At 45.2% G+C, this 24,138-nt stretch overlaps 1 protein-coding gene across 2 annotated transcripts in view; it reads right to left on the reverse strand.

Annotated features, from left to right (window-relative positions):
- The window catches only part of LOC117516693 (RIMS-binding protein 2), a 192,111-nt gene that overhangs the window by 42,704 nt on the left and 125,269 nt on the right, over positions 1–24,138 (reverse strand). For both annotated transcript variants that reach the window (XM_034177534.1, XM_034177535.1), the window contains exons 14-22: positions 19,177–19,283; positions 18,979–19,088; positions 18,019–18,885; positions 16,795–16,946; positions 11,924–12,400; positions 11,448–11,834; positions 10,616–10,771; positions 9,488–10,336; positions 1,762–1,861 (exon numbers count right to left, since the gene is read on the reverse strand). In XM_034177534.1, coding sequence (XP_034033425.1) covers positions 1,762–1,861; positions 9,488–10,336; positions 10,616–10,771; positions 11,448–11,834; positions 11,924–12,400; positions 16,795–16,946; positions 18,019–18,885; positions 18,979–19,088; positions 19,177–19,283 — 3,205 coding nt within the window. The remainder of the gene's footprint in view (positions 1–1,761; positions 1,862–9,487; positions 10,337–10,615; positions 10,772–11,447; positions 11,835–11,923; positions 12,401–16,794; positions 16,947–18,018; positions 18,886–18,978; positions 19,089–19,176; positions 19,284–24,138) is intronic.

Below are 24,138 nucleotides of genomic sequence, written 5' to 3' on the forward strand. Positions count from 1 at the left end.
CCTGGTTCTGCTGGAGGTTTCTTCCTGTTAAAAGGGAGTTTTTCCTTCCCACTGTAGCCAAGTGCTTGCTCACAGGGGGTCGTTTTGACCGTTGGGGTTTTACATAATTATTGTATGGCCTTGCCTTACAATATAAAGCGCCTTGGGGCAACTGTTTGTTGTGATTTGGCGCTATATAAAAAAATTGATTGATTGATTGATTGATCAATTATTATATCATTTACCAACAGGGACTTAGAAGAGAGAGACCTAATGTTTAATAGACCACATTTAACTGTTTTAGTCTGTGGTGCAGTTGAAGGTGCTATATTATTTTTTCTTTTTGAATTTTTATGCTTAAATAGATTTTTGCTGGTTATTGGTAGTCTGGGAGCAGGCACCGTCTCTACGGGGATGGGGTAATGAGGGGATGGCAGGGGGAGAGAAGCTGCAGAGAGGTGTGTAAGACTACAACTCTGCTTCCTGGTCCCAACCCTGGATAGTCACGGTTTGGGGGATTTAAGAAAATTGGCCAGATTTCTAGAAATGAGAGCTGCTCCATCCAAAGTGGGATGGATGCCGTCTCTCCTAACAAGACCAGGTTTTCCCCAGAAGCTTTGCCAATTATCTATGATAATTCAATATAGTATTATCTATCTATTCAGTATATTGATGACTTTTAGTTTTTATATCTTGTCTGTTTTAATGCATTTTCACATTCCACTGTCTGGTTATTCTGTTTTCTCTTTTTGCAGACATCGAGTGCAGCCAGCGTCCCCCTCCCTCACTGACTGCTGCGGTGAGTGTCTTCACTTAGCACAGGCAAGTCAAAAGAGGTAATAAAGCTAAACCACTGATCCTAAGCTGTGAGGGCCATTTGTCAAACGTGCTGCCTGTTCAAGAGGCAACGCAGACGGCAAACTGTTTAACTCACTCTCTAAGCTCATTAATAGGATGTGTATTTTACAGTGTTACCACATCAAACAAACCATTAAAAAACTTGTTTTTTTATACCAGTTAATTAATGATGCATGGAAGCCTTTAAATCTGACCCATCACTTAGTGTCGAGCACAGACGCATTCCGTGACATGTAAGGTGGACTTATCTCATTAGAGCGAATCAGCCCATCTGTGACGAGTCACAGGCTTGCAAGTTGCACACTTTCACATCCTCACCCATTTTCTAGCAGATAAGATGCAACTGCACCCCGCTGCCTTCCTCTCTAAGTGCACGTGTGCACATATGCTTCTGTGTGTTGTTAACGGTGTTGCCGCACATACACCAGAAGAGCAGCTTTACTTAATCTGCAAACTGTTATCATAACACTGAGAACAGAAAGGGTGAGAAGATTATAAACTGATGGAAAGAGAAGAGCTCATTCAGCCGCGCGGCCGGCCCATTCTTTGCTGCGTAATCAAAGTTACTATTTTAATGTCTGTCACTTCCTCCTGTCATGACAAGCCACTTTGGGTTAAGCCTGTTCTCAGCTTAGCAGGCTCTCCCCCACTTCTCCACGGCAGCCGTAACACCTCCCTGATCCACCGCCCCCCCCCCCCCCCTCCCCCAGCCACTCCCTTCTTACACAATATGCTAATCTGCCTGCCATCATGTGGGGGGGGGAGGCGTGCCAACAGGGAGCACAGGTGTCTCAGGTGTGCCTTTCTCCAACCCCCCCCCCCCCCACCTCTCCTCCCAATTTCAGAACAATTTCATATGAGAGAAACCAGAAGCAGAACAAAAAAAAAAAAAAAAAAAAAAAAAAGAGGAAACTGTTTTTGGACCTTTGTGTTGTTTGGTTTGCAGGCATGCTGGTTTAGATGAGGGCTCTGCTTGGCCTCCCCATGATGCACCTGCCTCCAGTGGTGGGATTTGGCTTGGTTCCTGCTCAACATATACAAGACGGCAACATCAGAAAAGCATCACATGCAGATGGGATGAAATAAACAACCATACAGTTCTGATGTCATTTTTTTTAAAAACTATGCTTCTTGTCATGATAATGTCATGTCGCAATACAAAGGAAGCGCATGCTGGGGGGTTGGGGGGGGGGGGTGTTATACTTTTTTGTGCGGTGATATCAGATTAAAATACAGACAGTGAAATCTAAAGCACAGTAGTGTAGGGCTGCACAATATTGGAAAAACAATAATTAGTGGTTTTGTGGTTAGCACTGCTGCCTGACAGTAAGAAGGTTGTGGGATCACTCTCCACATGGGCCTTTGTGTGTGGCGTTTCCATGTTCTCTCTGTGGGTTCCCTCCAGGTGCTCTGGCATCCTCCTACTTCCAAAGACATGCAGTTTAAGTGAATCGGACACTTCAAATTGACCGTAGGTGCAAGTGATTGAGTTTTTTGTTTATATGTGACCCTGCGATAGACTAGCGTCCTGTCCAGGGTGTGTCCTGCCTCTCGCCTTATGACTGCTGGGGCGGGCTCAAAACAATCTGCTTTGGTGTGGACATTAAAAGTTATGAGCCGCTCATTTTCTCAGTAACCGTGTATTAAAGTGAACCTAACGGATGAAGCTACCTACAGTACAGCTGCTAAAAGTGCTAATGCCGTTAGCATATGACATTAAAGTAGACCTGCATTGAAATGAATGTGGTCAGATTTCAGAAAGAAATAGCTGATATGTATTTATAAGATCCTTGTGAATGCAGTAAAGTAAATCTGTAAGCCCAAATTTGTAATTCAGCGGAGAAATCTTCATTTAAAAATGACAAATTTGCAGCTAAAATTTAGCACTCTGTGAAAACAGTTTGTACAGCCATATCATTTCCATGACGTCAGGGACAAGACGACGCGCTCCCGCCTTCAGTTCAATCCCGCACTGAAATTGATTTTATCTGTTAGTAATGTTACTTATACACGTCCTGGTTTCAACATCCAAAAGTAAGCTGCAATGAATGTGAGATACAGATCTGTGTGCTCAGATCAGCATCGACAGCGGGCACCGTTCTTACTCTCCCGCTTTCTGCCTCCGCTGCGCTTATTAAGTCTGCGGGCTCGTTAACGAGCTTGTTAACCACCGACGCGTCCACTCACACTGCCCGTGTCTGCTTTGCAGCCGGTGCTGTGCCGGATTCAGCGCACAACACCGGCATCACCTCTCTGTCTACTGAATGGAGCTGCAGCACACTTGGCACAAGTCCTGAGATTACGCTAGCTGTTTTAATGCGAAGCGGCCGGTACACCTGTTGCTGCAAGGACAGACTTCTTGCGGCAAAATCCACAGCACCGCACGTCTCGGCAATCGGAGCCCCAGAGCTCCATGGACGCTGAGAGAGGTTTATATATTTTTAATGAATGGATTCTTTGCGGGTCTCACCTCCATATCCCGTGATGGTACCGGAGGCGAAAGACAGTAGATTTTCATTGCGACACCACTCTGTCAGGAGGTGTGTTTGATCTGTGGAGTGGAGTGGGCAATACCCACCTCCCGTAAGGGGGTGCAACGTTTCTTAGGGTTTGCTAATTTTTATCGGAAATTTATTCAAGGATTCAGTTCAGTGGCTGCTCCCCTGCATGCTATCACCTCGTCCCTCCGCCCGTTTGTCTGGTCGAAAGAATGTGACGAGGCGTTCCGAGTCCTAAAGGATCGCTTTACCATGGCCCCCGTGCTATTCCTCCCTGACCCCGCAAGACAGTTCGTGGTAGAAGTCGACGCCTCCAATGTAGGTGTGGGGGCTGTTCTGTCCCAGAGGAACCCCACGGACAACAGGCTACACCCTTGTGCCTTTTTGTCAAAAAAATTGACCCCCACAGAACGCAATTATGGCATCGGCGACCGCGGGCTGTTAGCGGTTAAAGTGGCTTTGGAGGAGTGGCGGCACTGGCTGGAGGGGGCACAATTCCCTTTTATCGTTTGCACTGATCACAAAAACCTGGAATACCTCCATTCCGCCAAATGGCTCAATGCCCGCCAGGCCCGATGGGCAATATTTTTCAGTCGTTTCAACTTTACTCTGTCCTACCGCCCGGGTACCAAGAACGGGAAACCAGACGCCCTATCTCGCCTGGGAGAGCCAGTAGACACGCCTGTAGATCAAGGAATGATATTACCCGCTTTGTGTTTTGTGTCTGCCTTAACCTGGGACATCGAGAGTAGAATTAAATCAACAATCGGGGATGCGCCAGTTCCTGTCGGGTGTCCGCGGGGAAAACTTTTTGTTCCTCCTGACCTCAGGAGTGAGACTATCCGCTGGTGTCACGATAGTCGGATGTTCTGTCATCCTGGCATTAAAAAGACCTTGTTCGTGGTGCAGCAAAAGATTTTGGTGGCCAGGCCTAGTAAAGGACGTCTGTGAATACGTATCTGCCTGCCAGGTATGCGCAATACATAAATCCTCAAATCAACCACCTGCAGAGACACTGTTACCATTGCCAATTCCGTCTCGTCCGTGGTCTCATATTGCCGTAGACTTTGTATCTGGCTTCCCACCCTCCAAGGGCCACACTGTGGTTTTAACTGTAGTCGACCGACTCTCCAAGATGGTTCATTTTATTCCTCTAGGGAAACTACCGTCGGCCAGGGAAACAGCTGTGGTTATGCTAAACCAGGTCTTTAAACTACACGGCTTACCACAGGATATAGTCTCCGACCGGGGCCCGCAGTTTATATCCCGATTCTGGACTGAGTTTTGCCGTCTCCTCGGGGTAACTTCCAGTTTGACTTCGGGTTACCATCCACAGGCCAATGGCAGGCAGAACGAATAAATCAGGACCTGGAGAAAGGTCTGCGGGTGCTTGCGTCACGGCATCCTGCCTCTTGGTCTGACCAACTTCCGTGGGTCGAACTTGCCCACAATAGTTTGCCCTCTTCTTCCACTGGTTATTGCCCCTTCCATGTGGTTTTTGGACACCAGCCGGCATTTTTTCCCTCAGTCGACCTTAACTCATCAGTTCCCTCGGCGCTCAGTTTGATTCTTCGTTGCCGGCGAACATGGGAGCGTGCTCGGATGATTTTATCCCGTTCTGTAGAAGCTTATAAGACGGCCGCTGACTGCCGGAGGTCCGCTGCTCCGTCCTACATCCCTGGGCAGCGGGTGTGGCTTTCTACGCGGCACTTGTCGCTTCGGGGCGTGCCTAAGAAGCTTGCTCCTCGGTTTGTCGGTTCCTTTCCGGTCTCCAGGGTCATTAACCCCGTTTCGGTCCGTCTTCGTCTTCCTCGGTCCATGCGCGTCCACCCTACTTTCCACGTCAGTAACGTCAAGCCTGTTCGGTCGAGTGCTTTATGCCCTCCTGCCGTTCCCCCGCCGTGTGGATGGTGGCCCGGTCTTCTCCGTGCGTCGGCTCCTGGCCTCTCGCCGCTGCGGTCGTGGTTTTCAGTATCTGGTCGATTGGGTGGGCTATGGTTCCCTCTCATTTTATTTTGGATCCTGTGCTTGTTCGCGACTTTCATGCCGCTCACCCTGGTTCGCCTGGGCCGTCCGGGGCCGGCCGTGGCGGGGGGGGGGGGGGTCCTGTCAGGAGGTGTGTTTGATCTGCTTTTATTTCTTGGTTGTAGTCTGTTTTTATGTGTAAGCTGTCTTCTTTTTTGTTTATCTCCTTGTTGGATGCTTTTCTGTTTGGGTCTCTCTGTCTCTTTAACAGGTGGGCGTGTCTGTCTCTCTCTCTCCCTGGTCACGCCCCCCTTTCCAGTGCTTTCCATGCTCACCTGTGTTCAATTTGCAGCTCGTCACTGGGGTGCATATATACTGCTCATTCTGCTTTGTTTCTTTGCCAGATTGATGCGCCCTGTGCCTTCTTTCCAGCTCTTGTTCATGTTCCATAGTCCTGCCTGCCTCAAAGTGTTTTCGACCACCTGCCCGTTTGTTCCGACCACGATAAAGCCTGATGTTAATAATTCTGCTGCTGTGTTTTCTGGACTGTCTACCCGTGTACCGACCACTGCTTGTCACTCCACTAAAGTTTGTCAACCAGAGCTGTGTTTGTGAGTCTTGCATTTGTGTCCAAACCAAACCTTCTGTCACACTCAATCAAACGGGCGTATGGAAAAGTCCCCCAAAATAATTTTCAAGCACAAATACGTGCCGCAAGACAATATGAAGTTTTAAAAAAGTAGATCCTTCCGTATAAGACAAGAAAAAGGTGCAGATGCAAACTGATGTAAATCCACAAATTACAATTGGCGCAATGCATGCTGGGAGAGGGTCTTGTCCGTGACGTCTCAGCAGCGTCCATGATGAGAGGGACAATTTGCGGAGGGCTAAATGTTAGCTGTAAATTTGTCATTTTCTAATGAAGATTTCTCCGTTGAATGACAGATCTGGGCTTGCAGATTTACTTTACTACATTCAGAAGGATCTCATGTAAATGTAAGTCATTTTTTGTTCAAAAAATCTGCTCTGCTCTTCATCAAGACTCTGAGCTATGGTCGGATGGTACGAGAGGCCGGGACACGCGTGGCTCAGCCGCTGTCATTCAAAGCAACCACGCCCACAATTATACAGAACATTATGGCTTAAAATGTCTTAAACTAAAAAAAAAAAAAAATCACCCCCTGTATTTTTGCAAAAAGACAAAATCATGTTAGAAAAAGTGCAGAGGAGGTTTACCAAACTCATACCTGAGTTGGCTGATCTCTGTTATGAAGATAGACTTAAAGAGTTGGGCCTAACAACATTAGAAGGCCGTCGTATATGAGGTGACCTTACTGAGGTCTTTAAAATTATTAATGGAGTTGAAAATTTGGATTCTAAAATATTTTTTAAGGAAAGAATTTATCCCGGTCTTTGTGGCCACTCTTTTATGCTGGAGGTCAATAGATGTAAACTAAATTTAAGAAAATATTTCTTTACTAAGGGCCCTGTCCCACTGGGGAGAGGATTAATTGCACATGAATTGAGTATACAAATCGCGGGCATTCGTTGTCGTCCGTAACAAAAATGGCCAAAAATGACAAATGTCCCAGTATGAATTACGGATATATCAACAATATATAGTGAATATATGATGAACAATCACGATTATATAACGCATGTAGTGAGGAAACTGATCCGACACATTGAGATTATCACAGCAGCATTACGGGTGTATTATGAATGCATCGCGCACGTGTTGCGCTTGCAACACGGCATCTGCATTGTGGTCATAAAAGAAGCGCACTCGGGCCGTCGGCATCACTAGTCACACCAACAATACAGCCTCTGGAGCAACTGCTGGACTTGGACAAGTTGATCACAGAGTTAATGTTCATGTTGTCATGCGAGGGTTAACTATTCATGAGTTTGGGGAGCGGGAGGGGGCAAGCCCATCGGGTGTGAGACAGTGTTTTTTTTTTTTTTTTTGAGTGAGTTGTGGTTAAACAGCTACTCTTCCTTTTGTTGGTGTTAAATAAAAGTCCTGGATAGCAGCAGCTATTATGTCTTTGTGGATCTACACAGCCGGACCGGCACTGACTGGCAGGTATGTCGCTTCCTGCCACATATAGTACTTTGGGTTTACGTGACGTGTTTGTTATGCATTCACAGATTGTACGCAAATCAGCTGCAAAGCAGATATAATAAAAACGCTGTATTCGTGGCCAATTTATATGCATTCGCTACAACATATTTTAGTTTGTGATGTGGACATGATGGGCACGATATATATCTGTTTTACACACTGTCCAGGTCCGCCGCCAAGCTGCAAATCCCCATCAGTTGCGGATATCAGCGGTTTACGGCAGATATACAGCGCATAGAGTGAGTATGTATTGTGTATGAATTGAGTATATATGGAGTATGTAAGGTGGATGTCATCTGCATTCAGATTTTTGAACAGCTCAAAAATCCTGTCTGCGGACATGTGTGCCTCTGCGGATGATCACGGGCATGTTCGGATGATGGCCGACTCATACAGGCATGTTACACGGATGTTGCAGATGTTTGGCGAATATGGGCCAATTTTGTGCGCAATCCATACACAAATCTAACAGAGTCTAACAGAGTCATTTCCCTTTGGAATGGTCTTCCTCTGCACATTGTGCTATCAAAAGATGTTACAGAATTTAAGGTGAATTATGACAGATATTATCATAATCTTTAAATCTTGGGATTTATCATAAATTTGCAGTTTATTTTTGTAAATTAACATATTACTTTATGTATGCTGCTAGTCTCCTTCTTGGTGTTCATCTTATTTTTAATGTTTAATGGTAAACTATATTTACATTTTTGTTTTATATTCGATGTGTGCTTTTATATGTTCTATGTACATGCTTTTATCACACTAATAAATGAATTATGAATTATGTATGGGAATGTGCTCCATTTTGGAGCCAGCTTCAAGTGAAGCCAATTCAATATTTTTTATTTCCATGCTCTCATTTGACGCCATTGAACTTTACCGCTTGGAGGTAATGCAATAAAATAGTTTACAAAATCATATGTTTGTGGTTTATTTTGTGAGATGGTTGGTACACAGGGTCACATTTCAAGGAACCTCCTTCACTACAGTTTGCTGGTGACAGGAACTCCATGTTTTCATGAGCTTGTGATTAATTTGAAATGCAGAATCTACATGTCACTCACTAGTAACAAACACTACAAAGTGTCAAAGAACCATTACATTTAAGGAAACTATGTTAGACAGCCACCTTTTGTAGATTAGTCATGGAAGATGAGAAGAGTGCAAGTGTTTTTAATGAAGCAACAAAAAAGTTGTGGAGTGATTGGAGTGATGTTTGCTTGAAGTTACTATAGCACACGTGCACACATCGTGATGCCAATGTGAAAATACATACATACATGGTGCAGGCCTACAGCAGCGGTTAGTATAAAGTCAACACTTACAAAGGAGCTTAAGAATTTGAAAGTCATAGGAGGTAAAGCAGTTGGGCAGAGGAAGAATGCTGAGCTGAAGCAACATTAGATATTGTCTGTGGGGCAGGACTGGTCCGAAAACAGAAGCCATGAAGAGAAAACAAACTAAAACCTTCTGCATCCACTTCCTGACCATATCTTAATCACTAAGCTACTACAAAACTAAATACAGCATTTCCACTGCAGTGGAATAATAATGGAATAATAATGATAATCTACTGAGGTCTAGAGTTCACTCATCAAAAGAGGAAAATCATCTCCACTACAGGACCTAACAGGGAAGCTCCACATTAGGGAGGTCCTTATTTTGCAAAGTTTTGAAATTTAATACTCTGACCCCCAGAACAGGTTCCAACTGATGAAAAAACATGCTGTGTAAAATTTGTTTGCATAAATTAATTTTTAGAGGTTGCTTTAAAAGCATTGATGTTGTAGTATTTTCTGCTGTATAATGCTATACAAACTAAAGCTGAATGGTGGCCCAACCCATCCCAACCAACATTATCAAAAGTCCTGATGAATCACTTAGAAATTCAAGACGGCCTCCGCAGGTGATTTTCAAGCTTCTGTTTGTACAGCGTTATATAGCATGAAAACAGCAACATTTCGACACAGCACACAGCATGTTTTGTATTAAATTTAAAAACTGTGCAAAATAAGGACCACACTGAAACAAACTAGAGGAGGGGGCTCAGAAAACACACCCATTGTGGCTGGCCTGCAGTGACATTTGCCTGTGGATCAACCTTTGCTCCTCGGCGGTGCGGGGGTCTGCTGTGCTCCGTTTGGCCCCCCTCTACCCACCATTCAGAACTCATCTGCTCCATCATCACCTCCCCGGGACTGTACTCCACAGGCTCCTCCTCAGTCTCATCCGTGCCGTAGTCCACATCGATCTCCGCCCCGCGGCCACCAAGAGACGTCACGGTGTGCACAGGTTTGCTGACTGGGTAGGGTCTTGGCAAGGTAATGCCATGGCTGGGACTGGCTGCTGTGCTAACAGCCATTTGTCTCCTGAGCATGGTCTCCCTCCTAAGGCGGTCCCCTAGCCCTCCAATTAGTCTTCTCTCTCTACTCTGAGGGGTTGGATGTGGAGGACAGTGGGCTGACATCCGTCTGTTGGTGCAACCTTCATATAAACACATGTCCTCCTCTTGAGGGTAACTCGCAGTGTCCACCATGTCTGCGTAGTGGACCCTGTGCTGCAGTTTAGGTTTGACCTGCAAGGTTCCGTGCCGGCGTAAAGGCGCTTTGGCTGGGGCTCTGTGGTCCCTGTGGAAAGGGGGAATGTGAGGGCTGGTGTGCGGATTAGAGCTGGGGTAAGTGTGATGTGGGTGAAGCTGGGAGGCACGGTGGAAGCGTTCTGAGTCTCGGTGGCCGGGCCTGGGCCGAGACTGACTGCAGTGGGGCAAAGCTTCTTCATCGCTGCTGTCTTCCTCCTCAGTCACCTCAGGAATGCTGAAGAGCTGCTTGCTGCAGCAGACCTGAAGAGGCAACTTAAGGATCCTCTCTGGAACCTCCTCATCACTGTCAGGAGGGTCCAACTTGCCTGACTACAAAGGTCAGAGGTCAAAGCAAGCAAGAATGGTTCGGTTTAGGTAGAACGGGATATTGTAATGTTCAGTGACATTAAGGAAAGTGCACAGACAAGCCAAAGCAAAAAAGGGAAGAAACAGAAAGACAAAACAAAAAAAGAATATAAACATAAAAAAATATGTCAGAACAAGAAAACTACATGAGAATTGAAATAAGTATGGATATCAACATTCCAACATAAAAGCTGTGCAAATGTATGTGTGTTCACACAGTACGTAGCGTGTGCAGTCTTTTACCTTGTTAGTGCCAACTGTGTATCCTCTGGGCTGTGCTTCAGCCAGGTGGTCAGAGTAAAGGTCCTCCTCCTCTTCCTCCAGGATGTCAGACAGATCTGAGTGGCTGTTGTCTGGGTGGTAATCACTCAGAGGCTCTGCAATTCCTCTGCCGTAGCTCTGTAAGCAAATACGGCAGCATTTACAAAAACAAAAACTACAAAAAAAAAAAAACACTTCTGATTTGACATCTGAATTTCAAATTGTCATTCTGTTGTATAATGACAAAATAAAAAAAAATGTAAACAGGTGCAAAGTTGAGCTGTATCAACAGTTTAAGTAACAACATAACCGAAATATGATGCAAGTATTATAACATTCAACAATTTTTTTTCTTACTGTGCACTGCAAGATGCAGTGAAAATGATGTATCTAACAAATGTCATCTCTTCCATTGCGTGTGCTGTATTTAATTATTATATAATTATAACACCTTCTTCCTCAGCAAATGACTGGATTTATTATACTTTTACAGGATTCTGTACAAGCAACAGATTCTCTGTATGGCAGCTTGTATGTGTGTGTGTGTGTGTGTGTGTGTGTGTATTTGGACCCAGTTTAAACCATTCAAACATCCACAGGAACACCAACTTTTTATGTAACAAGGCAAGGACTAGAGACAATCCACATGGCATAGTTTTTAATGTATTAAAAAATGATAGAAATTTAGTTTTTAATCGTTCTGTTAAGTTTGAGATTTCCCCCTGGATCAAACTTATAAACGTATGCCTGAGTAATAATGCATTCAGTAAAATACTGCCAATGGGGACATGGGTGTTGAAAAATCCTGGCTAACCTGCTGCCTCCTGCAGTACACCGGTTCTTGGTCCTGTCTTAGGAACTCCTCAATGGACACCATGCGTGTGTTCTCTCTTTCATCCTCCACCTCTGAATCCAGCGGTGATGTGCTGGGGGGTCGGAGAACATGGTTGTCCTGAGGGTTAAGAAGGTCTGTGACTGGAGCTTTGGGCGGGGTAGGGATGCGCTCAGGGGTTCCGAGCTTGGCACTGGGGTCGTCGAGGAACTCAGTCATAGACGGGAAAGGACATATTGTTCCAGGGCTGTCTGTGTCCCTGCGTTGCTCCAGTACTGCTGTGGCTAACATGACTGGTGCTTGTGCAAGCGTTGGTGTTGCCACTGGAGGTGGCTGTGGTGCTGAGGTGGTGCGTGAGGTCACATGAACCTGAAAAAAAGAACATCAGCCAGGACCAATTAACTCTGCAAATGTAAAAATCCCAGATCCTGACAGAAAGGTAACAGTGTGAGGTTTACCACTGGAGTGATTGTGGAGGCCATTGGTAATTTGGCCTCACATTCTGGCAAGGCAGCAGCAGATGAGGGGTTGGCCCAGGCCTTCACATATGAGGCAGAAGAAAGAAGACCTTCTGAGTGGAGGGCATGAGGAGGATTGGCAGGAGCCTCCACTATGAGGCCAGTGTCATGTGCGTCTGACGGCAAAGTGCTGGACAGCATGGAGACTTTGGCAGCAGAGATCCCGTAGGATGGTGGTAACGGCAGGGTACTAGGAACTACAGGGATGCAGGGTGGGGGTGGCATAACAGGGGCAGTCATCACTGGACCTGCCATGATGGCAGCCAGTTTAGAGGGCACGGTGACTGGCAAAGAGTCACAGGATTCTCCGTGGGCAGATGTGGTGCGGACAGTAAGTTCCTGTGCAGCCTGCAAAGACTGGATTTGAGACGGGCCAAGCAGAGCACTGCCGGCTGTTGGGGATGACACCTCCAGCACCTAGAAACACAGAGTGACAAATACATGTGAAATATGGGAATTTCCCAACATATGAAATGCCATTAAAATGAGCTTACAGTCACAACTTACCAAAAGAAGTTCAAATACACCAGTATTCCATTTGATCAAATTCTACATGTCAGATTTTCAGTGGATCACCAGTTTACATGCACCGAGGGTGAATGCTTCTTTAAACCGCACGCTAGCTTCCAGGAAGTGATGGTATTACCTGGAAAAGCTTCAGAATGATTATTAAATAATTAGCACAATTAAGGGTTAACTAGGGAGCTCTCGGCTGTATGTGAGGACATAAGTCCAGAACCAGTGGCTCAATGAGCTCAAGAGCAGGAAAACAAAACTGAAGAATTAATCAATGGCATTTGGAGCACAATTATGGGTCTCCACATAACAGGTTCCTCCTGAGAAGCCATCTCAAAAAGATTTATGGTACCGCAAGCAGCTGTGGCAATGCTGACAACAACAACAAAAACAAAGCAAAAAAGAGTGTGCTTAGGACCACACAGACGTTACATTATTGAAAAAAGGAGGCGCAAATTAACACTCAGAATTAATGAACTGTGTCCTAAAACTCCAACAGAACTTCAAGATCACAACTAAGGAACTAATAAAAGAGTTGGAGGCATCAGACAGAAATGTGAAATCTTCCACCTTTAATGCTGTGCAGCCTTACAAATTTTACAAAACTGACAAAGTTTAGTTTCGACTGAAATCCATTATAATGTTTTTGTAACAATTTTGTAACATGTTGCAAAATTACAGGACATTTTAATGAAGAGAACATATTTACCTGGAGGGAATTCCATAACAAATATTTAATTTTCTGGTTGAAGATGAGTGAGTGATATTTTATTTTCCTTTTAACACTGTCTTCAGGAGGACGTGCGTGTGCTCATGCATGTGGTTTTAAAATTACTGGAAGTAATCTTTGAACTGTAAGATGTCTTGTAAATCACTTCAGAGGTGTTATCTGGCTTCAAAAACAGCAGTTTTTGATTTAGAAGTGTTTAATTCTTACTAACTTTTACAAAATATAAAAACATAATAGGTTTATACAGAAATAAGCTGTTTCGGAGCGTTTTCCATCATGTTGGATTATTTTAGTCAAGAGAACAGCCAGCGCACCCTGCAGTTCTGCTCTGATTGGCTGTCCCAGCTTCCCTTGAGCAAGTCGGGAAAGAAACCTTCATGTGACCTATAGTGTCACCATCATACATCATACATCAACATACACTTAGGGAGACGTTGAGGGGGCACCTTCACCAGATGCCCGAACCATTGCAACCTGCTCCTTTTCAATGGAAAGAAGTAGCAGCTCCTGCATATTCAAGCTTCTCATCCTGTGTAGGAGGGTAAGCCCAGATACCCGATGGAGGAATCTCATTTCTGCTGCTTGTATCCACAATCTTATTCTTTCAGTCATTACCCAAAGCTCATGACTATAAGTGAGGATAGGAGCATAAATTGACTGGTAAATTGAGAGCCTCTTCTTTCGGATCAGCTTCTTCTTTACCACAACGGTTCGGCACAATAACGGCAAAATGTCAGATGCCGGCCCAATACATCTATCAATCTCCTGCTCCAATTTCCCCCTACTGGTGAACAAGACCCAGGATACTTAAACTCCTTCACTTAGGGCAGTAACTCTCCCGACCCATTTTCCAACAGAGGACCATGGTCAGATTTTGAGATGCTGATTCTCATCCCAGTCGCTTCACACTCAGCCTCAAACCTGCTCACTGCACATCGGAGGTCACTGCCTGATAAAGCCAACAGAACAACATCATCTTTAAAAAGCAGAGATGCAACTCTGAGGTCACCAAACTAGATATCCTCCAGTCCCTGACTGTGCCTTGAAATCCTGTACATGAACATCACAAACAGGATTGGTGACAAGGGTCAGCCCTGGCAGAGTCCAACTCCCACCGGAAACATGTCTGATGTAATGCCGAGAATGGAGACACTGCTCCTACTCTGCACCGTCACAGTCAATGTACCTCTGCACAGCATCCGTTCCTGCTTTACACCTTGAACCAGTTTACACAAATCAAGTGCAATGTATTTATATATGTGTGTGTGTCTTCTTTTCCTTTCGGCTGTTCCCGTTAGGGGTCACCACAGCAGATGAATCGTTTCCATCGCACCCTGTCCTCTGTATCGTCCTCTGTCACACCAATCACCTGCATGTCCTCTCTCAGCACATCCATAAACCTCCTCTTTGGCCTCCCTCTTCTCCTCCTGCCTGGTGGCTCCATTCCTCAGCATCCTTCTCCCTATACAACCGTCCAACCTGAGCTGTCCCTCTGATATGTTCATTCGTAATCTTGTCCATTCTCATCACTCCCAAAGAGAATCTCAACATCTTCAGCTCTGCCTCCTGTCTTTTTGTTAGTGCCACCGTCTCTAAGCCGTACAACATAGCTGGTCTCAGTACTGTCTTGTAAACTTTCCCCTTCACTCTTGCTGATATTCTTCGGTCACAAATCACTCCTGCCACCTTTCTCCACCCACTCCACCCTGCCTGCACTGTCTTCTTCACCTCTCTACCCCACACTGCATTATTTTGAACAGTTGACCCCAAATATTGAAACTCATCTACTTTTCAATATTTACCTTCTGGCTCACGGCTCAGGTTTCCCTCTGTGAAGGGTAACAGATTTAAGTTCTCTTTTGTTCCTGCAGCCATTGCTGCTCTGAACGCAGGCCAAGGAAGGAGTTAAAACTGGAATCATTTTAATGGACTGTATTTTAATGTTTGGACTGTAATTGTTTGTGATGCTGCACCATGGTAATGGTACTGGTGTGTGTTCTGTGTGTCATGTGCTTTTGATGTATTCTCAGGCTGCAGAACTGGTTGCCCCATGGGGGACACAAATAAAGTGAAAGTGAAGTGAAAGTGAATTTTCAATCGGTGGTCAGGTAGGGGTCAACTGAAGAATTACACAGATGTCAAAATTAAAAGATGCTCCAATCATATTGACAAATATTCCACATTATTTGCCTGATCATGAAGATTTCAAACAGGTATAGTTGGACTATCTGTGACTGAATGTTATGGAGTTACAGGATAAAAACAGCAAGAATGGTGACAAAGGTCAGTTTCATTTTGTACAGGGGTCAAAAGTTAAAGTTGCTCCAATTTTGGTAAAAAGTGATGCAAATTACAAGTTGAGTTAACACGGTTTTAAAAAGGAATAGTTTGGACCATGTATCATCCTTACTTACCACGTTACAGGGTAACATATGTCACATCATAGAATCCAATAGACATAGACATAGTTTGACCTTTACCTTGGAGACCAAGCATTCAACACTGTCAACACTATTCCATTTATTAATCATATTAGCTCAACCAATAATTTGCATAACTTTTTACCAAAATTGGAGCAACTTTAACTTTTGACCCCTGTACCTAATGACACTGACCTTTGTCACCATTCTTGCTGTTTTTTTCCTGTAACTCCATAGAATTCAGTCACAGATAGTCCAAACTATACCTTTTTGGAATCTTTATGATCAGACAAATAATGTGGAATATTTGTCAATATGATTGGAGCATCTTTTAATTTTGACATCTGTGTAATTCTTCAACTGACCCGTAACTGACCACTGATTGAAAAGTCAAGTGGCCAATCGATTTTTTCAAAAGAGGAGTGTCTAAGGAGTATTTCTGTCAAATTTGATGCTTTTATCACCATTTGCATGATTGCTTCACTTATCTGCTACACTACACTCTTTATCAGCGGGAAAATGGCAAAAATGTACTTCAAAGCCCTTTTTTAAGGGCTTGTGCAATCACATGCACAGCAATGACACACCATGTTGGTATAATTTGTGTAGACAGACGTAAATAAAGTGAAAGAGCACACCTGCTAAACATAAGGTTCATTCATTTGCTGTTCACGCAATGCAGAAGTTGCTGTCCAGTTTGGCTGCGTGAGCACATATCATGTGATCCATGGCGTCACCTGCACACCATCTATAGGAAAGCTATCAAATACAGTCCAAGGTTCCCCGAGACAACAAGATAGTGACTGGCAAAAGCTTCCCACAGCTTTAGTCAGAAACCGTGTGTGTCAAGACTGGACCTGTTCAGTCAGCCCGTGTCCACCAGCCTGTCTGAGAATCAATCAAGAGACAATTTTCCTCTGTAAACTGTGAGCCCACTGAAAACCTGACATAGTCAATAAAAAACATTTTTTTAACTTTTTTAAAACCTTCTATTTAAGTTCACATTTTTGACATATTGTTTGATAAAATAGAATATGTACAGTCATATAACTGAAGGTTAGATTTTTTTTAGCCAAAGGTGTATACCTATGTTCACCGCTGTACAGCAGACTCGATTTTAAGCAAAAAAAAAAAAGAGTTCTTACCTTTTTCTTGTCAGCATATATAGTGTAGCCAGTGACACGAACTCCATTGGAGGTCCCAGCAGCATCAATTGTGACTGGCAGCCAGCTGATCAGTGCAATCCCTGGTGATGGACCATGCTCCAGCTGGACATCCAGAGGAGCATCAGGAGGCCCTGCACAAAAACAGAAACATTTCACAGCTAGTGGCAAGCAAAAGATGGAGCATTTTCTCTAAACAAGCATTTTAGGTTTAAATGAAATCAATAAAACCTCCACTTTGTAAATATAGCGCAACCAATTAGCGTCTTAAGTTGAAAGATGAAACTATAAGCACATACATCATGTGCACATGGACAGCGGGGGTGCAGCTGTTGCAGACTAAAATGTTCCATCACCAGTACTACATGCAAAACATTTAGTCTAAGTATATACTATAAAGTGTAAAGTGTGGTAATTTAAAAACCTGAGTTAAAAGTTGTTTCTTTTTAAGCAGTAATAACATTTGTGGTAACATCACAGCCAAAACTGGAGTGTTAAAATCTTAGTCAAACATTTTGTTGTCTCCAAGCTGATCATGTCACTGTTGATTCTAACTATATTTTAACTCTGGAGAGGAGTGAGAAAGAAGAACAAGAGTGCTCTGAGAACACAATACTCCCCTCTGGCAAATGTTCCTTAGGTGTAAGTGGTTGCTACATTCTGTTAACATTTCAAGGTATGTGATAGTTGATTTCAGAATGCAGACACCAACTCATGACACTGGCATTGTCTAGCTTTGTTAATCAAGGGACATAACTCTGCCAAAATGTGTCAATCCTGTACAATATTACAATATGTGTATTACCGACCTAGAACAAGGAATTGTACCACGTTTCATGAAATTCTGCCTAAAAATGTGAGAGAAGTTGATTTCAGAATGCAGGCACCCACTTATGAAACTGGTAGCGTCTAGATTTGTGAATCAAGGATCATAATTCTGGTAAAATGGGCCAAACTCAAACGATATGATAATATGCATATTACTAACCTATAACAAGGACTTGTACCAAGTTTCATGAAATTTTTCCTAATAACGTGAGAGGAGTTTTTAAGAGAACGCCTATAGTTTTTTGGGATGGATGGACAGACAGACAGACAGAAATCACAGTGACATAATCCCCCTTTGGGCTTTTGGGCAGCGGGGGGACAAAAAGTAACTACATGACACCAGTGAAGAACAGTCAACATTATGTTTCAAATCCTAACCTGCCATCTTTGTCGTAAAGGTGACTGTTGCACTTCTGTGTTCACGTCGCTCAGCAGACAACTCCCACGGCGTGCGGTGCGGCCGTGCCTCCACTTTGACGGTGTACTGCTGGCTGGGCAAAAGGTTATTGAGGCACAGCGAGTAGCAGCCAGCCTTCACCAGCTCACACTCCTCATCGTTCAAGGACACAATGTGCACATAGTTACTGTTGCTGGGCAGCCAGGTCAGGTTGGCAGAGGTGGCGGTGATTCTGTCCACATGCAGCTGCGTTGGTGCCACACATACATCTCGTCCAACAAGCATGCTGCAGCGCAGCTGGTCAGAGAGGCCTTTCTCCGTCAGGCTTTGCACAGAAACTCGGTAGGCTTTGAGGTTTATGTCGAGCCGCTCCAGGACTGCTTTTGTCTGAGCACCAAAGGGCACATTCAGCCTCAGCTCCTGGTCCACGTACACGTTATAGCTCCAAACGTTGCCCCAGCCAGCCGGCACCAGCGGAGGGTCCCAGCCGATGATGATGCTCTTGGCAAGCTGCTTGATGAGCGTGAGCTTTCGTGGGTAAGGCACGAGGTCCACTCCCACCTCCTCTAAATCCAAATCCAGGCCGTTGGTGAGGGGGGCTGGGACAGCCAAGGCCGAAGCTGAAACTGAGGCAAGGCCAGAAGCAGCAGAGGCCTCTGTCCTTTCTGAGGTGCTAACACCCAGATGGAGGTGGTGCTGGTGGCTGGCACTGCGCAGGCTGCTGTCGAGCAGAGAGTTATGGGACATGTCCCCTGTCTCTGGATGGTGAGAGCCAATAACATCATCATCGGAAACGCGCTCAACAAAATTAGAAGGGACCAGCCCTCGCCGCCCATCCATCAGCTCCCCTGAAAGAAATGAACAGAAACCACTCAATATTACATACAGAGAGAAAATATTCATTCAGGAGCCAAACGTGGTTCATTTTCAGTTTGACTGACCTTCATAGAAACCATCATCATCCATGTCTCCATACACGTAGATGTATTCTCCAGCAGTGAGCAGCAGCTCCACCTCAGGATTGTCATTGGGGCCATCATAGGGATTATAGCTGTTAAAGTCACATTAAGTCATTTTCATTATGTGTTAGCACAGAGCCGAAGTAAGGAAGGTGGCCTCTGACTCAGCGCTGCTCTTACCTGTATCGTGCAATAAAAACTTGAAGCTTTGCTGCTCCTCTGCTGGCTGGGAAAGGTGCCGGAGACACATCAATGTCCAAGTCCTCTACTTCACTGGCTGTGTCCACCTGAGGACACCATAAAGTGAACTTTTAACACTTTTAATACTTACAGTAGTGTTCAGAATAATAGTAGTGTTATGTGACTAAAAAGATTAATCCAGGTTTTGAGTATATTTCTTATTGTTACATGGGAAACAAGGTACTAGTAGATTCAATAGATTCTCACAAATCCAACAAGACCAAGCATTCATGATATGCACACTCTTAAGGCTATGAAATTGGTCTATTAGTAAAAAAAAAGTAGAAAAGGGGGTGTTCACAATAATAGTAGCATCTGCTGTTGACGCTACAAACTCAACTATTGTGTTCAAACTGCTTTTTTTAGCAATCCTGTGAATCACTAAACTAATATTTAGTTGTATAATCACAGTTTTTCATGATTTCTTCACATCTGTGAGGCATTAATTTTGTTGGTTTGGAACCATGATTTTGCTCATTTACTAGTGTGCTTGGGGTCACTGTCTTGTTGAAACACCCATTTCAAGGGCATGTCCTCTTCAGCATAAGGCAACATGACTTCTTCAAGTATTTTGACATATCCAAACTGATCCATGATACCTGGTATGCGATATATAGGCCCAACACCATAGTAGGAGAAACATGCCCATATCATGATGCTTGCACCACCATGCTTCACTGTCTTCACTGTGAACTGTGGCTTGAATTCAGAGTTTGGGGGTCGTCTCACAAACTGTCTGCGGCCCTTGGACCCAAAAAGAACAATTTTACTCTCATCAGTCCACAAAATATTCCTCCATTTCTCTTTAGGCCAGCTGATGTGTTCTTTCCCAAATTGTAACCTCTTATGCACATGTCTTTTATTTAACAGAGGGACTTTGCGGGGGATTCTTGCAAATAAATTAGCTTCACACAGGCATCTTCTAACTGTCACAGCACTTACAGGTAACTCCAGACTGTCTTTGATCATCCTGGAGCTCATCAATGGGTGAGCCTTTGCCATTCTGGTTATTCTTCTATCCATTTTGATGGTTGTTTTCCATTTTCTTCCACACGTCTCTGGTTTTTTTGTTTTTTGAATTTTCCCCTCTCCAATCAACTTTTTAATCAAACTACGCTGTTCTTCTGAACAATGTCTTGAATGTCCCATTTTCCTCAGGCTTTCAAAGAGAAAAGCATGTTCAACAGGTGCTGGCTTCATCCTTAAATAGGGGACACCTGATTCACACCTGTTTGTGTTGTGTGGGCCGCTGAAGAGGAGTGTACTGCTGGCCCACCACCACCAGAGGGCGCCCTGTCTGGAGTGCGGGCTCCAGGCACCAGAGGGCGCTGCCGCCTCACAGGAGCAGCCGGGGTGACAGCTGTCACTTATCGCCTACGACAGCTGTCACCAATCATCTGATCAGCAGTGGTATATCAGCAAGACGACATCTCCACCTCTTTGCCGAGATATCGCTCTACCTAGGAGGTACAGTACTCAGCCGACTGTGTTGTCTTTTTGACATTAACACTTTGTTACTTTTGTGCGTTAAATAGCAGACATTCTTCCGACGAGAGGTGGAGGTGGTTTTCCCGCCATACGGGTTGCTGGGTGCAAACGCACCCACATTTAACTGTTTTTGTTCCTCGCCAGCAGTACCAGATCCGACACGCGGAGGCAGTGGCCACCTGGGAGTTTGGGACTTGGCGGCTCCAGTATTCCCGGGGTTCGGTGGCGGAGGAAATCGTGTGGTTCCGGTTCTGCTTTGGACAGACGTCTCTTATCTTCGAGCCTGCCCACGTGACACATTTTGTGAATTGACTTCTTTGTCTATTGTTGTAATCTGTTGTGTTTGTTGTGCTTATTCACAACAGTAAAGTGTTGTTATTTGACTTCCTCCATTGTCCGTTCATTTGCGCCCCCTGTTGTGGGTCCGTGTTCCTACACTTTCCCAACAGGATATCTCGGCCAGCGTCATGGACTCCGAGGGGCGTCACCCGGCTGTTGAACGACCAATGGGAGAGCAGGGAGCGCAGGCGTCTGCAGGAGACCTGATTGGTGAGCTGCAGCACATTCTCACCGCCTTTACGGCTCGGTTGGATCAAATGACTGAGCAAAACATCCTCCTGAACCGCAGGGTGGAGGCTCTCTCCGCACAGATGGCGGCGAGCGCTCAGGGCGCTGCTGCAGCTCGTCCTCCTGCCGACCCTGTGCAGGATATAAACGTTCCAGTGGTGTTTCAACAACCCCTCCCACCATCCCCTGAAGCATACATAAGCCCTCCTGAGCCGTACGGAGGTTGTGTGGAGACGTGCGCGGATTTTCTTATGCAGTGTTCGCTCGTCTTCGCACAACGTCCCGTCATGTACGCGTCAGATGCTAGTAAAATAGCTTATGTGATTGCTCTGCTTCGGGGTAAAGCACGCGCCTGGGCTATGGCGCTCTGGGAACAGAACTCACGGTTGTTATCAGCATACACTGGGTTTGTGGGGGAGTTCAGAACAGTGTTTGATCACCCTAACAGAGGAGAGACCGCTTCAACCGTGCTGCTGTCAATGAGACGCTGTCGCGTGACAGCGCAGCCGCTTATGCAGTCAACTTCCGCATCGCGGCTGCGAGGTCCGGCTGGAATAACGTTGCGCTCCTCGCCGCCTTCATAAACGGTCTGTCGTTGGTTCTGAAGGAGCAGCTGGTAGCTAAGGAGGAACCGCGGGATTTAGATGGGCTTATCGATCTCGTTATACGGTTAGACAATCGGTTGGAGGAACGCCGTCGGGAGCGAGGCGAAGGACGTGACCGGATACGCGCCGCCCCTCTCCCTTCCGGGTTCGAAAAGGGGCCGCCCTGCCCACGCTCCACAGCCGCAGCGCTTTGTGGGGCAACAGCTCCCCCTGCTGACGTTGTTAGGGAAACGCACAGGGCCAAAATGGGGAGGCTGATCCGTGGAGAGTGTTTTCTCTGCAGCTCAACTGAGCACACACACAGAGAAACTGCCCCAAACGGCCAAAACGACAACACTCGCCCTTAGAGATTGGGCTAAGGGGGGGTCAAAACATTCAAGTGAGACACACACAAATTGCCACACAACTCCCAGTCACAATCCTGAGCGGGGATTTAACCCTTCAAGCCCGAGCACTGGTGGACACGGGGTCAGAAGGGAATCTGCTAGACAGCAGATGGGCAAGGGAGGTAGGGCTCCCTCTGGTGGCGCTTCCTTCGCCGTTGCAGGTGCGGGCACTAGATGGCACCCTCGTCCCTTTACTCACACACAAGACACAACCAGTAACTCTGGTGGTGTCTGGAAACCACTGGGAGGAGATTGAGTTTTTTGTAACTCCTTCTACCTCCCGCGTGATTTTGGCCATCCCATGGATGTTGAAGCACAATCCCCGGATTGATTGGCCGTCTGGGGTGGTGGTTCAGTGGAGCGAAACCTGCCATCGGGGGTGTTTAGGATCCTCGGTTCCTCCCGGTTCACAGGCTAAGGAGGAGGTCAAAGTCAATCAATCAATCAATCAATTTTTTTATATAGCGCCAAATCACAACAAACAGTTGCCCCAAGGTGCTTTATATTGTAAGGCAAGGCCATACAATAATTATGTAAAACCCCAACGGTCAAAACGACCCCCTGTGAGCAAGCACTTGGCTACAGTGGGAAGGAAAAACTCCCTTTTAACAGGAAGAAACCTCCAGCAGAACCAGGCTCAGGGAGGGGCAGTCTTCTGCTGGGACTGGTTGGGGCTGAGGGAGAGAACCAGGAAAAAGACATGCTGTGGAGGGGAGCAGAGATCGATCACTAATGATTAAATGCAGAGTGGTGCATACAGAGCAAAAAGAGAAAGAAACAGTGCATCATGGGAACCGCCCAGCAGTCTACGTCTATAGCAGCATAACTAAGGGATGGTTCAGGGTCACCTGATCCAGCCCTAACTATAAGCTTTAGCAAAAAGGAAAGTTTTAAGCCTAATCTTAAAAGTAGAGAGGGTGTCTGTCTCCCTGATCTGAATTGGGAGCTGGTTCCACAGGAGAGGAGCCTGAAAGCTGAAGGCTCTGCCTCCCATTCTACTCTTACAAACCCTAGGAACTACAAGTAAGCCTGCAGTCTGAGAGCGAAGCGCTCTATTGGGGTGATATGGTACTACGAGGTCCCTAAGATAAGATGGGACCTGATTATTCAAAACCTTATAAGTAAGAAGAAGAATTTTAAATTCTATTCTAGAATTAACAGGAAGCCAATGAAGAGAGGCCAATATGGGTGAGATATGCTCTCTCCTTCTAGTCCCCGTCAGTACTCTAGCTGCAGCATTTTGAATTAACTGAACGCTTTTTAGGGAACTTTTAGGACAACCTGATAATAATGAATTACAATAGTCCAGCCTAGAGGAAATAAATGCATGAATTAGTTTTTCAGCATCACTCTGAGACAAGACCTTTCTGATTTTAGAGATATTGCGTAAATGCAAAAAAAGAGCAGTCCTACATATTTGTTTAATATGCGCTTTGAATGACATATCCTGATCAAAAATGACTCCAAGATTTCTCACAGTATTACTAGAGGTCAGGGGAATGCCATCCAGAGTAAGGATCTGGTTAGACACCATGTTTCTAAGATTTGTGGGGCCAAGTACAATAACTTCAGTTTTATCTGAGTTTAAAAGCAGGAAATTAGAGGTCATCCATGTCTTTATGTCTGTAAGACAATCCTGCAGTTTAGCTAATTGGTGTGTGTCCTCTGGCTTCATGGATAGATAAAGCTGGGTATCATCTGCGTAACAATAAAAATTTAAGCAATACCGTCTAATAATACTGCCTAAGGGAAGCATGTATAAAGTGAATAATATTGGTCCTAGCACAGAACCTTGTGGAACTCCATAATTAACTTTAGTCTGTGAAGAAGATTCCCCATTTACATGAACAAATTGT

Source organism: Thalassophryne amazonica, chromosome 9 (genome assembly GCF_902500255.1).
Source record: "Thalassophryne amazonica chromosome 9, fThaAma1.1, whole genome shotgun sequence".
Classification (NCBI taxonomy): domain Eukaryota; kingdom Metazoa; phylum Chordata; class Actinopteri; order Batrachoidiformes; family Batrachoididae; genus Thalassophryne; species Thalassophryne amazonica.